The sequence below is a fragment of the Biomphalaria glabrata genome, chromosome 8 (assembly GCF_947242115.1).
Source record: "Biomphalaria glabrata chromosome 8, xgBioGlab47.1, whole genome shotgun sequence".
NCBI classification, from domain to species: Eukaryota; Metazoa; Mollusca; class Gastropoda; family Planorbidae; genus Biomphalaria; species Biomphalaria glabrata.
Genome location: NC_074718.1, coordinates 17068318 through 17082489, shown reverse-complemented (window position 1 = coordinate 17082489; position 14172 = coordinate 17068318). Strand labels below are relative to the sequence as shown.

Here is a 14172-nt window from a genome sequence, read left to right as displayed (position 1 = left end):
GACGTGACAAATCCTCTCATAGGGGTAGTTATGGGAAGGGGGGGCTTAACCCCCTCCCAATAAAATCCCCCACGCGAGGGGGGTGGAATTAAGTGACTGATTTTTTTGAGTTTAAAGCCCCTACCAGGAGGTTTAGCAGTTAAATATTCCTCTGCTGTATAAACAAAATGCACACGACAATCACCAAATTTCAAGAGTACAGCTAAGGAAGATTTTGATTTGAAAACCCCTTGCAAAATTTACGGTAAACCCCCTCTTCAATTTTAATAAATCCCTCTAAATAGCGTTTTGATGTTTAAAACCTCTTTCTTCAATATTATTCTAAAGGAAACTACAGTCGTCAAATTCTATGACGGAGATAAATAGGGTTTTGACTAAAAAACAACAACTCTAGAGGTTTTTAGTTTGAAACCCCCACCCAAACAGATGATTTTGACGATAAAACTTCCCATTTTAGATATAAAATCTAAAGCAAACTACAGTACCTATTTCCAAGAAAGTAGTCAAGAGAGATTACACATTTCTATCATTGGCTGGGCTCCACTACTAAAGTAAACAACGTAATATCAAATGCACGCATAGTTAACATAGGGGAGCCCCAGAGGCTGTGACATCGCCTTGTGGTTGATTTTGATACACCACTGACCAAGTTGTAAAGTCTAGTGATACAATAGGCAGGCTCGTAGAAAAAGAATCGGGAATTTCTAGAGTGACGGGACTGAAGATTTTTTTAAAAAGTAGTTTAAAGGAGTTTATTGAGTTTGAGTTTATGGCACATCGGCACACTTTAGACCATGTCGTGTCCGTAATCCATAAAATGTTACTCTCCCTTCATACCATATATATTTAATGAAGTCAAAAGAAAGTTGGTAATACATATATTAAGAATGTGTAGTAAAGCAATAAAATCGGTGCCATTTTTTTTCTTTTTCTACATTCCGATTCCGATATATTTTCTGATGTGTCTACAGCTTAATATTCTGCAATTCTAATAAGAATAAAATTGGCTAAATATCAAAGCTGCTATTTACTATACATTATTATAATTAGTGGAATTTAACAACAAATGCAAAAACAGTTCAATGTACGCATTGCTGCATTCCTTTGTTTGGTGAAGAGTTGGACAGTAACCAGTACATCTCATTAAATTCGTTGACTGTACATGTTTACTTAATTAATGGTGCTCAGCGTCTTAACAAAAATATATAGGTTGAACTTGAAACTCCTTTTCCAGCCACTCTAAGGGAATTTAATTGCACTATATATATATATATATATATATATATATATATATATATATATATATTTATTTATTTATTTATTTATTTATTTGGTGCTTGCGTGTTTATTACTTTATTTTATTTTTGGTCTGTGTGTGTGTGTTTGTGTGTACGAGGAAAAGCTAGGTATAATATATTGCAGTAGGCCTCAGAAACGTGGACATTGTACAAAAACATGCAAAGAAACTGAACCGCTTCCACGTGACATGTTAAGAAAAAAACTAAATGTCAAATGGCAAGAAAAAAATAGCAGATATTAAAGTCCTTAGAAGAGCGAGTCTGCAAAGCATTCACACAATCCTGATGTAGTCCCAATTACAATGGGCAGGAAACGTCATAGAATGAACGACTCCAGCATCCCTAAACGATTCTTGCATTGCCAATTAATTAAGGGAAGGAAAGCGATCGCAAAGCGGACAAAGAAAACGCTTTAAAGGACACCCTCAATGCTTCTCTAAAGGCGTTAAGTATTGACCCAGCCTCCTGGTGTATTCAGAGTTAAAAGCAATTGCCTCATTTTCTTGCTAAATAGTTTGAGCTTTGACAGAGAAGCGGGCTCCACAATTTTACAATCGTGGTTTACATTAATTTCAAGAATTGCCGATAACGTGTACACATAAATGAGTCATCAGGAAGTTGTCACTTCAACACCGATAACAAACAAGATTTATTTATTTATTGTTCTAGTTGACATTATATAAGGACAATAGAGCTGTATTGTAGAACTAGTTCAAGCTCTTTCTTTGTAAATCTTAGAATTTAAAGTAAGTGTCCATAAGTTTTATGTTTAGAGTTTTATCCATGTATTTTTGTTTGTTTTGTTTATGTGAAGTATTTATTGAACTTGTTGTAACTTTTAATGGATAAGATATATGTCATGTGTATTTGTGTGTAAGTAAGTTGATGTAATATGTAAAGAATGGCAACCTAGTGGTGAAAGTATTTCTTAGACTTTAGTTTCACTACGTGCGTTGTACACTGTTTTGTGCTACTGTGTAAATGTTGCTCAGTCTTTGTGTGTATTGTGTTGTTATGGACGTTATTGGTTTTTCTGGATTAATGGAAAGAAACGTCTTTCTGATCATAGTTTATTGTGGAAAAAGTGGTCGAGAGGCTAAGTACGCTTGAACTTGGTGTGGCTTTGTTACCTATGAAGGGGAATCGAGGTTCGACACCTAACTTGAGCAGATTTGTGTTTAGAGAGAGCATAAGGCAGCACGGAAAATTGTCCCCCAGATACCCCTTTCCCAACTGGACCAAAAATGAGATTGGACCGTTGCGCTCTGAGCATGATGTAAAGCATAATCATGAAAAGTGTGCTATTTAACAGCTATAATAATAATAATAATAATAATAATTCGCCAATGGGAAGAAAAAACACTCCACGGAAAATTTTCGGCTTCATTATATGGGGACAACATCGACAAGGCTGCTTCCTTAACATGGCTCAAAGCAGGTCATCTCTACCCTGAAACAGAAGGCTTTGTTACAGCAATACAGGACAGAGTAATCAGGACAAAAAATTACGAGAAGCATATCCTGAAACTCAATGTTGTCGACAAATGCCGAAAATGTTGAAATGTGGGCGAGTCGATTGAACACATTATGGCAGGATGTCCAGCCCTATCAGAATCAGCCTACCTAGGTCGCCATAACCAAGTTGCAAAAGTTAATACACCAACACCTGGCTTTGACGTACAAATTGATCGGTAAGGACACTCCCCCTTATTATAAATACTCTCCGCAAGAGGTTCTCGAGTCTACTGAACATCTGCTTTACTGGGACAGGCCTATTCTGACCGACAAAACAGTAGATTTCAATCGCCCGGATCTGCTGTTCATCGATAAAAAAGAAAAAACCGCTACCATTATCGATATCGCCGTACCACTGTCTCATAATTTGAGAAAAACTGAGATAGAAAAACAAAGAAAATATGGGAACCTAGGCTTGGAGATTAAGCGTCTATGGAAATTGTCCAAAATAACAATATACCCCATTGTTATATCAACCGAGGGGATAATAACAACTGACCTCACAGACACCTTCAAGGCCCTTAACATTCCTAGGAACATCTTCGTTGCCTGTCAGAGGGCGGTACTGCTGCAGACCTGCCACATCACCAGAAAATTCCTCAGTGGAAACTGTTAAAGGGACTACGATGAATTTTGTTTCTCTTTAGCGAAACTCGACCCTGGCAGTGCCAGAGAATGACTACTCGTTCATTTCTAACAGAATAATAATAATACAGTACACATAGTTTGTGTCCCAATGGCCTACTTCAGAGGGGGGAGAGACTAAGACAATTTGCTTTACTTATTAGCAGCTTTTCTTACCGGAATATCAAGAGATTCAATTCTTTTAAATCGTCCAGCCAACTTTTCTTTAGACGACTCTTTATTTGTGCTTCCTGCAATTTACCATAAAAGGCGACTTTTGATAGTGAATCGTGCAATATAATATGACCGAACCAGCTCAACTTTAGAATCTTCACAGTATGCCTACTAACCAGACAATTATCAAATAAATGGCTACCTGGTGAACGGCTTGTTTGCTGGACTGTCGTTCATTCATCGCGATTGTCCCGGGTTTATACCATGCCCGCTGTCACCCCCCTCGCATTGTCCTGTGGGTGATTTGGACAAAAAATTAGATAATTTTCAAGTCAGAAGAATTATCCAAAACATTTACAAGATTTTTCTAACATTTTTAAAATACGCATTAAACACCTTTAGAAGTTTTAAGGATTGATCAGTACTGAAGGACCCCACATTAGCCGTGATGAAATCTGTTTAGATATCTATATACTGGATATGTCTGGCTATCAGGAGCGTGTAATATAATTATGACAAACTACTGCTAACAATAAATTTTAACATGGTACTACGGAAGGACTAGGTCTTTCTGACTTGTTACCAAGAAAATTTCATCACAATCGACTGTTTTCCAAAACTTGAATCTGAGACACTGGGCAAAGAAACCATGGCGCAAGAGGCTCTATTGATTTAGACTTTCTGTAATTGGGGTCTGTTATTGAATGTGTGCGTGCGTTACTATAGCTACGGTGAAAATAAGCGATTGGTTATTACGTATGCAGTGTAGTTGATGCAAGATTAGCGCCACTATTGTTAGTCACATGACTCCAGGAGGTCAAAGTGTAAATATGTGTTTTAATACAGAGTTACTTTTGGTGAAAATAAAAGTTTTATTTCATTTCATCTGAAGTAGAATCATTCTAGTGCAACACATTTTTTTCATTTAGTTTTATTTACAAAACATGTTATTCAATATTTTTTTGTCAGTTCAAATATTTTTTGTATGTTAAGGACAGCTTGAACACCAATTTTTTAATAAAAATGTCAAATGTGTACAAATGATTCTATGACAACTTTTATTCAATTCCCTACAATTATATGCATTTTTTTCTTTATTATTATTTATTTATTATATATTATTTTTAAATACTTTACATTAGTCCCAATCATGGTCATAGAAATGAATCAAGAACTATATTCTAAAGATCTACTATTTTGGTTTCTTTTGGCAGTATAATGAATACTTGAGTCCCATTAGATCCTGTTAGATTTTTAGATCTATTGCTCAGATAACAATGACAATTTCTACATCAACTTATCTACATCCAGATTTTTTTTTAAATGAAACTTGTCTAGATCGTTATTCCATATGCAGGACAAATTTGTACTAATGCTTATTCTTCCATATCACTATTTGCGTATGTAATGGGTTGCCTGAGCTAGCCAGAAAAACCAGTGACATGGCAGAATTTTGGTCATTGTTTACTATGCATGACTAAATGCATGACGCGTAGGGCGGCATCATCTTCTTTTTTGAAGTAAAGTCTGTTTTACATAAAATAACATAAGATTTAAAAACTGATAGATCTAGTCCCAGTAACCACACTCTCATTTTAAATAGATATAAAGATTTATCAGCATAAATGTAATTAAGGACCTATTAACACTGTTTCTTGCTATGAATTAGACACTGTATTTAAAATAACTGATAAATCAACTCCTTATTCATTCGTGTATGCACTTGCTACATGGCATAATCTTTGGGAAATAAACATTTGTGCTTTCAATTAGCATTCTGTTACATTCATGAAAATAAAGGGTGTTGCTGCTTTTGATTTATTTAAATAAATTATCGCATTGAAATAAGGTTTGGTTTGGTTTTGATTTTAGGCACATCGGCACAATATAGGCCATGTCCTGCCTGCAGTCCTTTAAGGACTACTCTCTCTCTAAACAACAAGAGCCAAATTCTAAACAGTAATATCATTAAAATCAAGGTCTATTCACAGTTAAAATAGTAAAGGTGGTAAAAATTTAATTATTTGGTAAAATTCTAATGTAAATAGTACATGTTCACAAAATCATAAATCAGATCTTCGTAGACAACCCCACTTCCCGGATAAATCCCAGTACCTTCCCAGGGTCGACATTATTAAATAGTGTTTTTAAGTTAGTGGCTCTAAAATATTTCTTCCTGACATCCTGGTATTTGGGGCAATCAACGATGATATGTTCCACGGTGAGGCGAGAGTCACAGTATTCACAAAGTGGGGGGCTCGTCTCTCTTCAGCACAAAAGAGTGCGTGATGTAGGTGTGGCCAATCCTAAATCTGGACATTGAAATAAGAGAAAATTAGTTAAATAGGGGAAGGTGGGGCTAGTGGTCACAATTTTTTAAGTTTGATTTTTAAAATATTTAGAATTCATTGATTCTTATCAAAATTAACATATTGTGACTTAAATATTTAGACAACAATTAGAGTAAATGAAATAAACTTTTTTCCTTTATCAGAGTTATACAACAGAAACAAAATACAAAATAAAGCGTCTGGACCTGATGGTATTCCAGCTAGATTACTCAAAGAACTAAGCAATGAGCTAGCCCCAGTGTTCAAAATACTCTTTCAGGCTTCACTTAACCAGGGCAGAGTACCAAAGGACTGGAAATAAGGTAATGTCAACCCCCTATTTAAAAAAGAGAAAAATCTGACCCAGGAAACTACAGACCAGTATCACTTACCAGCATCACATGTAAAATTCTAGAACACATAATATGTAGCAACATCATAAACCACTTAAACAAACATAATGTCCTCAGCCCATACCAACATGGCTTTAGGAAATAGAGATCACGTGAAATACAACTAATAGGACTAATTGATGATTTTTCAAAAGGTTTAGATAATAGTGAACAAATAGATGCTATCTTACTAGATTTTTCTAAGGCTTTTGACAAAGTTCACCATCATAGTTTGCTTAAAAAATTAAAATATTTCGGCATTAATGGTCCATTCCATCAGTGGATTAAAGATTTTCTGATAGGGAGAGTATAAACTGTAATAATAAATGGCTCTAAATCAACACCGATAACAGTAAACTCAGGTGTACCTCAAGGAACAGTCTTAGGTCCACTACTATTCTTAATTTACTTATATGATTTTTCAAATGCATTACTTCAGGAAAAAAAAGTAAGATTATTTGCAAACGATTGCATAATATATAGAACTGTAAAGACAACACAAGACACAGCTAATTAGATAAATTACAGAAATGGGAATCAAATTGAAGCATGTCTTTCCACTCAGAACATTGTCAGTTGTTAAGAGTAACAAAAAAAAAACAAAAAAAAAATTAATTCCACTTATCTTATTCATGGCAAACCAGTAACACAGATTTAAAATGCAAATATGTAGGTGTTATAATAAATGAAAACTGTCATGGAATCCACATATTGATGAAACTATAAAAAAATCAAACAAAGCATTTATTGTTATTTATTATTATTATTATTTATTTATTAAAAGAAATTTCTATAAATCAAATAAGAACATAAAACTAAAATGTTATTTTACCTTGGTTAGGCCAATAATAGAATATGCATCCTCCGTTTGGGACCCCTCAACTCAAGAAAACATTAAGAAACTGGAACAGACACAAAATAGAGCAGTGGGACTCATAAAAAACGAATATTCACATTTGACTAGAGTAACACCTTTAATAAAATCACTAAATTTAGAAAGCCTTCAGGACAGAAGACTCAAAAGTAAAGTAGCAATTATACATCAAACACTGAACCATAATCTTCAAATACAAAAACAAAATTTAATAAAATACTCTGAAAGACACAAAGATAAAGGCACATTCCTTGTTCCATATGCTAGGACTAAATTTGTACAAATACTCCTTCTTCCTTAGTGCTATTAGGGCATGGAATGGTTTGCCTAAGCTAGCCAGGAAAACCAGTGACTTGCCAGAATTTAAGTCATTGGTTAATATGCATGACTAAATGCATGACGCGTAGGACGTAATCATCTTCTTTTTTGAAGTAACGTCTGTATTATATAAGATAAGATAAGATGTGGTTTTTGGGTTAAGTGTTTAATTTTTATATACTTTTTGTAAACTCTTTCTGCATTAGTTTCTTTAAATTTTCTATATAGGTTTTCCTTCTGTTTACAAAGCTTCTTTAATGAACTACTAATCCAGGTCTGTTGGTTAAGAAGAGATCTAATGTGTTGTTTAATCTGCAATCACGACAGCAATTGCGGACAACTATTCAGTACATATCAAGGCGTGTCGGGATAATGGGAAAGAGAATTTCTGACATCGGCAAAACTCAGGTTAAAACTGTAACAACAAAATAGATTTAAAAAATATTTGGGAATGTTAAAGAATGTTAAAGAAAAAAAAAATATGAATGGGAGCATGCTTTATAGCGATAGGGTGGTTTGGAAAGAATCACGTCAGAATCAAAGGCTGGGAACGAGTTAACAAGGATTTGAGTTATGGAAAAACATATATAAACACAAACAGATCAAAGGAGTGGCGGCATGCAGAGAAGATTAAGAAACAATTGCCCCATTTAAAATAAACATTTGCTCGGTTTGTGAGAATAAACATAAAATGTTTAACATTGATGTCACTGCCATCTGGACGTAGGAAACATGGACTATTAGTTATTCGAATGTACACAATTATAGATTACGAAGTAGGTGAGAACATAAGTAAATGACGAAACTGCAAAGGAAGTTAACCTTGCCCAAATACAAAGTATCTCTTTAAAACACAGTTTTCAAAAAGTCCGTTTTTGTTCTGTTTAAAATAGACTTTACAAAAAATGACTTTGAAAAACAACAACTATTCAAACATTAACTATTAAGCAAAAGCCGACAAAATACACATATTTTGTAAGTATTGTTTATGCAAACATACACATGTTAAGAGAGAAGTAATATTAGGAGCTCCATTTATTACGTAAAGACAAACAGTGTAGCACAGACGCGCTGGTATGCTAATGTACATAAAATCAATGTTGCAATTTCTATATTCATTGGTGTTTGTAGTATTGTATTGAGTAATGAATAAGTCACCGATAAGCATGATTTAAATAAGACATGTAGCTTTTATATATAACTTGCTTTTCTTTGAGTGTATCTAAAAATGAAGATTTTATTTAATGATGTCAGTCTGGTCAAATGTTAACAGTAATGTATAATAAATTTGAAGAAATTGTATTTTAGTCTTTTTATCTCTATGATCTCCTTGTGGGTTCCAGTCAAGAGGCTGACTTGCAACATTGGTAGCTGGTTTTCGCAGAAAAAACATCGGGATAAAAATAACATACGGATTTGATGGTGGCCTATTCGACCCGAGGCGGCTAAAAGCAAAATCAAAAAGAAATTCAGCAGTAATCAGAGACTTGCTATTTCGTGACAACTGTGCTCTAAAAGCCTGCTCTGAAAATGATCTGCAGAGCATCGTCTGTGACTTCTCATGAGCATGCTCGGACTTTGGCCTTACTATTAACACAAATAAGACTGAAGTCTTATATTTACCTGCTCCTGGGAACGCTTACTAGGATCCAAGCATCAAGATAAATAGACATGATATAAACGTAGTGGACAGATACACATATCTTGGCAGTACACTCTCGAGAAACGGAAAGATTGATAATGAAATCGAACTGCGAATCGCCAAGGCCAGTGCATCCTATGGCAGACTGTCTACCAATGTCTGGAAAAGACGTGGTATCACCACAAATACAAAGCTAGGTATCTATCGAGCCGTCATCCTCCATACATTGCTCTATGCCTCAAAAACGTGGACAGTGTGCAGAAAACATGCAAAGAAACTGAATCACTTCCACATAACATGTATAAGAAAAATACTAAATGACAAATGGCAAGACAAAATACCAGATACTGAAGCCGTTCGAAAAGTGGTTATGTAAAGCATCCACACAGTCCTGATGCATTCCCAGCTACGATGGGCAGGACGCGTCTGCAAAATGGAAGACCACCGCATTCCTACTCTTGTATGGCCAACTAAGCGTAGGAAAGTGCTCGCAAGGTGGTCAAAGAAGTTTCAGGGAAACTCTCTGAAGGTGATCAGCATAGACCCAGCAACCTGTGAGACAAAGGCACATGACAGATCATCAAGGCGTCGCGCTGTGAAGACTTGCGCATAGGTTGCTGTCACAAACCCCCTCTCACCTCAAATTACACCCTCACTTTATTATCTTGGCTCTTTTGATTCTCACGCTTGGTGTGAGTAGTTACTTTTGTTTCAATATTGAATGTGTTACTTTTAATACTAAATCAGTACTTTAAGACAATATTACTTTACAGTGTCTTTACTTATTCACAACATCAAAATGACAACATATATAAAACTGGTGAAGTCAATTCCTAATAAAAATTAATATTTAATATTCGATTTTAGGCATTAATTGCCACTTTAAAATAAAGTACTAAATGTAATTTGATTAATTAAATACTCTAAGACTGTATTTATGATTAATGATAAAATAATACAATAGAAATACATGTAGAATGAATAGCATACAACAGCAAGAGAAATAGTTTTTTACCCATGCTTAGCCAGACCAACCAGTTCCCTTTTTAATGCACGCTCCTGGATACAACATCACAATGCTACATGAGTTCAACATATGTTGTCTGTCTGTCATTTGCGTAGACGATTGTCTGCTGTTTATTTTCTATCTTCTATCTACGTCAATGATTTCCATCATAAATACTCAGGCTTTATGATTAAAGACTTCACGGACTCTCAAGACTGTCCATCCAAAGACCGTCACAGACTCAAAGACTGTCGCCAACTCAGACTGTCGCAAAGACTGTCACTCTAAATAAAAAAATAACCATGACATTGCCAACAATTAGCTAAAGAGCAAATTCTGTCAATTCTGTAATCAACTACCTTCCAATGCAATAACTAATACAAATCATTTTCTTACCCTGGTTCTTTAGAACTACTTCCTACATGCTACAGCATCTCTGGCACACGACACACGCCCCTGTAGACACCAAATGGCGCTGTGTCCCGGTCTGCCCCAAACTTCTCTCTATATAGGCTGAGTATCTATCCCACGCTTAAAGTAACATTAATAATTGTCCGTGTTTGTATCACGTATCATTCGCTCTACAAGACACACATCTAACTGACATTGCCCTAACCTTTTTCTGGTCTCTGTCAAGTCTATCGGTAAGCTCTGATAACACCTATGAAAATAATTAATATTACTCACACAATCAACACTGTGACAGTTGCTAAGGAAAAGAGAACAGCGCTAGGAGAAGAAAAACGCCAGAGAAGAAAAGCAAGGCCAATGACATAGCTCTAGCTGGAAAAACCTGCACAGTGTGCGGCCGAACATTCCGGGCTCACATAGGTCTCACCAGCCACATGAGGAGGCATAAAACCCCAGTGCAAAGCCCTCAGTCCCCTGGATGACAAAAGTGGTTATCATCGAACCACGATTGACGAACTGTATATATCAAATTCTTATTAGAGTTTGGTGGACTCAGAGGAGACAAAGTTCCCAAAGATAAAAATCCCAGTCTTCACCGGGATTCGGGACCTCGGTTTGGAAAACAAGACATTTTACCGCTTGTGACAAGTCAAAAACTCGCTGTCAGAGTCACTCAAATTTATCACAGCATTAATTATTATTTTTCATTATTTATTTATTTTATTTTAATTATTTCTCCATCCTACCCCTAAATTCTCCACCGGCGCCACCTTTTCCCTTCCCGGCTAGACTTAGTTGGCCACCTTGGAGATAGCTAAAGCGCGTCCTTTCATTTATCTGCCCTTGATCGGGAAAAGGTAAACACACAATCTCTTTTGTCTTACCCGCCGGATGTCTGACATCCGCAGTTGACACCACCTTGAGTGGAATGCAAGTCACTCCCCCCCCCCTTTTTTTCCTAAGTCTCTCTTTGATCTAAGAGATTACTCGGGTCAACACACCGCGTGGTACTCCAAGGTGCGACTCTTGTCGGACTTCACCCACGTGTAAGATAATTCTTAAGCCTAGGACGTTTCCTGTTTCCGCCCACGTTTTCCAGGCCTTTGTAGATAAGGTAAATCAAATCAAGTCAGACTCTCTCTTTCTCATTCAAGCTGAGCTATCGAGTCTGGACTATATAATTTATTCTCACTCCTAGAGGAATACCTGGTGGTAAGCCGAACTTAATCACAAGTTCCATCTTAATGACTCTGTGTATATTTCCATTGGATTTTATCATGTGTATTTCGCTTAGTTCATTTATATTTAATTAGTGCATTGTGTATTTCTCACTGTCGTAAGTAGAAAACATGAACATGGCTAATGTATATTTTATGTATTGCATTAATCTATTAATGCTACGTTGCTCATTTGATCATTGATGCAACCATGTATATATTTGTACACCTTATTTTATTTCCTTTATCTCGGTTGACAGCCTTGATAATTTTACTAGCGCACTAATACTGCGTCTAGAAAAGAGTTATGAATTATCTCCCCTGTATTCATTTCACTCTAACGAGAGTTGCGCAGCTTGAACGGACACCCTCTCCATTCAAGCGCGCTCCATTGTTCTCGACCTTCGGTCATATGTAAACAAACCGTCTTGGTCGCCGACCACCGCCCAATTCACCCCCCCTTTTTTCTTTCTCTATCCACCTGTGTTGTTTATTTGAGATTATTATTTCCCCTTATATGTACATTTTATATTGTTATTTCCCCTTCTATGTACATTTTCATATTGCTACTATCAGCCATCTATTTTCCAAATCCCATTTGTCATCATCTCCTCATTGTGCTCTAAAGCAATTTTACCAATCTGACGAATGCACCTCAGTCGAGGGCATCGATAAGATGTATGAGAGACATGTCCTAACTTGTCTTTATTTATCCGCAGCCTCCCTCAGATGTCTGCCTATTTGTTTGATATCAAGAATCACCTACTATCTTTGTGCTTAGTGCTATTCAGCACTACCTTTGCCTACTGAGATCCACTCAACTCTATTACTTGGTGCTATCGGCATTGCCCGCCTATTCGACAGCCCACCTGCCGAGCTATTAGGTGCGACGTCCCTATAGATTCAGATCTGTGCGAGACGTCATAGCTACGCCAACCCTCTGCAACTCACTGGACATATTCTGTTCACTACGCTGCCCAGGCAGATCCGCTCTGCCCGCAGTACACTTGTGCCCACGGTAGCTAGCCACCCGCCCTACTGTGCCCACTACAGATATTAGATTTTGGGATTGAAACTCCACAAGAACTATATCACCGGCGTCCCTCTATCCGCTAGAGCGCCACCTCCAGCTGCAGAACCTCAAGCCAGGACACAGCCAGCTGCGACATCAACAGGAAAACCAGCTAAGTCAGAGGACAAATGACATACTCTCTTATTAAATGCAAGAGTGATGATTAAAGCTAGTATTATTTAGAGATAGAAGCAAACCCTCCCCCTTTTTATTCTTATATGTATATTTATGTAAATAAATATTCTTCATTTTCAACTTTTGTATCTATCTTTCATTGCTTTGTCCCGTTGCGTGTCTGCTCCCGATTCATATGCTAATAGGTTGGTGTGTGATAGCTTTAAAAATAATCATCCCCTACACATTTAACGCGCCAAACACACATCACATTTCCCCACCTGTCACACCGCTCAGCCACAGAGTCTCCAATGATTAGTGGAATTGCTAAATAAAAAAGCCTATGTGTGTAACAGATACAAAAAGAAAAAAAGTTGTAGTTATCTGTACTTGTTCGTTTGTTAAAAATATTTATTTGAATGAATTCGAATTTATTTATAGAAAAAGTCAGAAATGTTCTACAGGAGAAAAACTTATAGAAAAGACTTGAAAAAACTCAAAACAGATAAAGTAAGTTTGTATTTTTTTAAATAAACTAAAATTTAGTATATTATCGGTGTTAAAAAAGTATCGTTTGTTCGTAAAATTAATTTTAATTTCCCTTATTTAAACTTATTTTTTTATGGTTCTTCAAACAATAATCTTATCTCAACAAACTATTTATATATAATAAATTTATATTTAATAATATTCAGGGTTTTTCTCCATTAATATTTTAAAAAGAAATTGCTGACTTACTAGAATTAAACGATAAGTTCCGAAAAAAAATTAAAAAGACTTAGACGTAGAGAGAAGTTTAAATATAAAAAAATAACAGATTGACATTTAGTTGCTAATAATCTAATAAATATTTATCTCCGCGAGCTGTTTTCAGCTTGTAAGCCCTTACATTGGTCGTCTTGTTCTTGTTCACATGATCAGGCCGAATGATTGATTTGGGAGGCAACAGTATCTAGGATAAAACGAAAATTCTGAGGACAAATTTTCCCTCTGACTTTAAGACTTTTACTTCGCCCTAGCACGGCAAGTGGCATGATGTTTGCAGGGGCTCTAATATTCTGGATCACCTGTTTCCGTCCCTCGAAGCCGGCGAGAGCTAATTTCCCTCATAATCGTGGGGACCTGGTCTTGCATCCGTTTCCGCTCGGTGCTAGGCTATTGATTGTCTAGAAGATTTTCTTGCAC

At 36.2% G+C, this 14172-nt stretch overlaps 1 protein-coding gene across 8 annotated transcripts in view; it reads left to right on the top strand.

The window, feature by feature from the left end:
- Nucleotides 1-14172, top strand: part of LOC106071263 (uncharacterized) — a 261624-nt gene that overhangs the window by 238902 nt on the left and 8550 nt on the right. For 2 of the 8 annotated variants that reach the window (XM_056037831.1, XM_056037825.1), the window contains exons 1-3: nt 1942-2044; nt 6106-6264; nt 13429-13497. The exons of 5 other annotated variants lie outside the window; for them this stretch is intronic. Coding sequence is in view for 1 of the 3 variants with exons in the window: in XM_056037825.1 (XP_055893800.1) it covers nt 13441-13497 (57 nt within the window). In the remaining 2 variants the exon portion in view is untranslated. Of the gene's footprint in view, nt 1-1941; nt 2045-6105; nt 6265-13428; nt 13498-14172 lie in introns of those variants that run through there. One more of the 8 variants, XM_056037832.1, reaches the window with a different exon arrangement.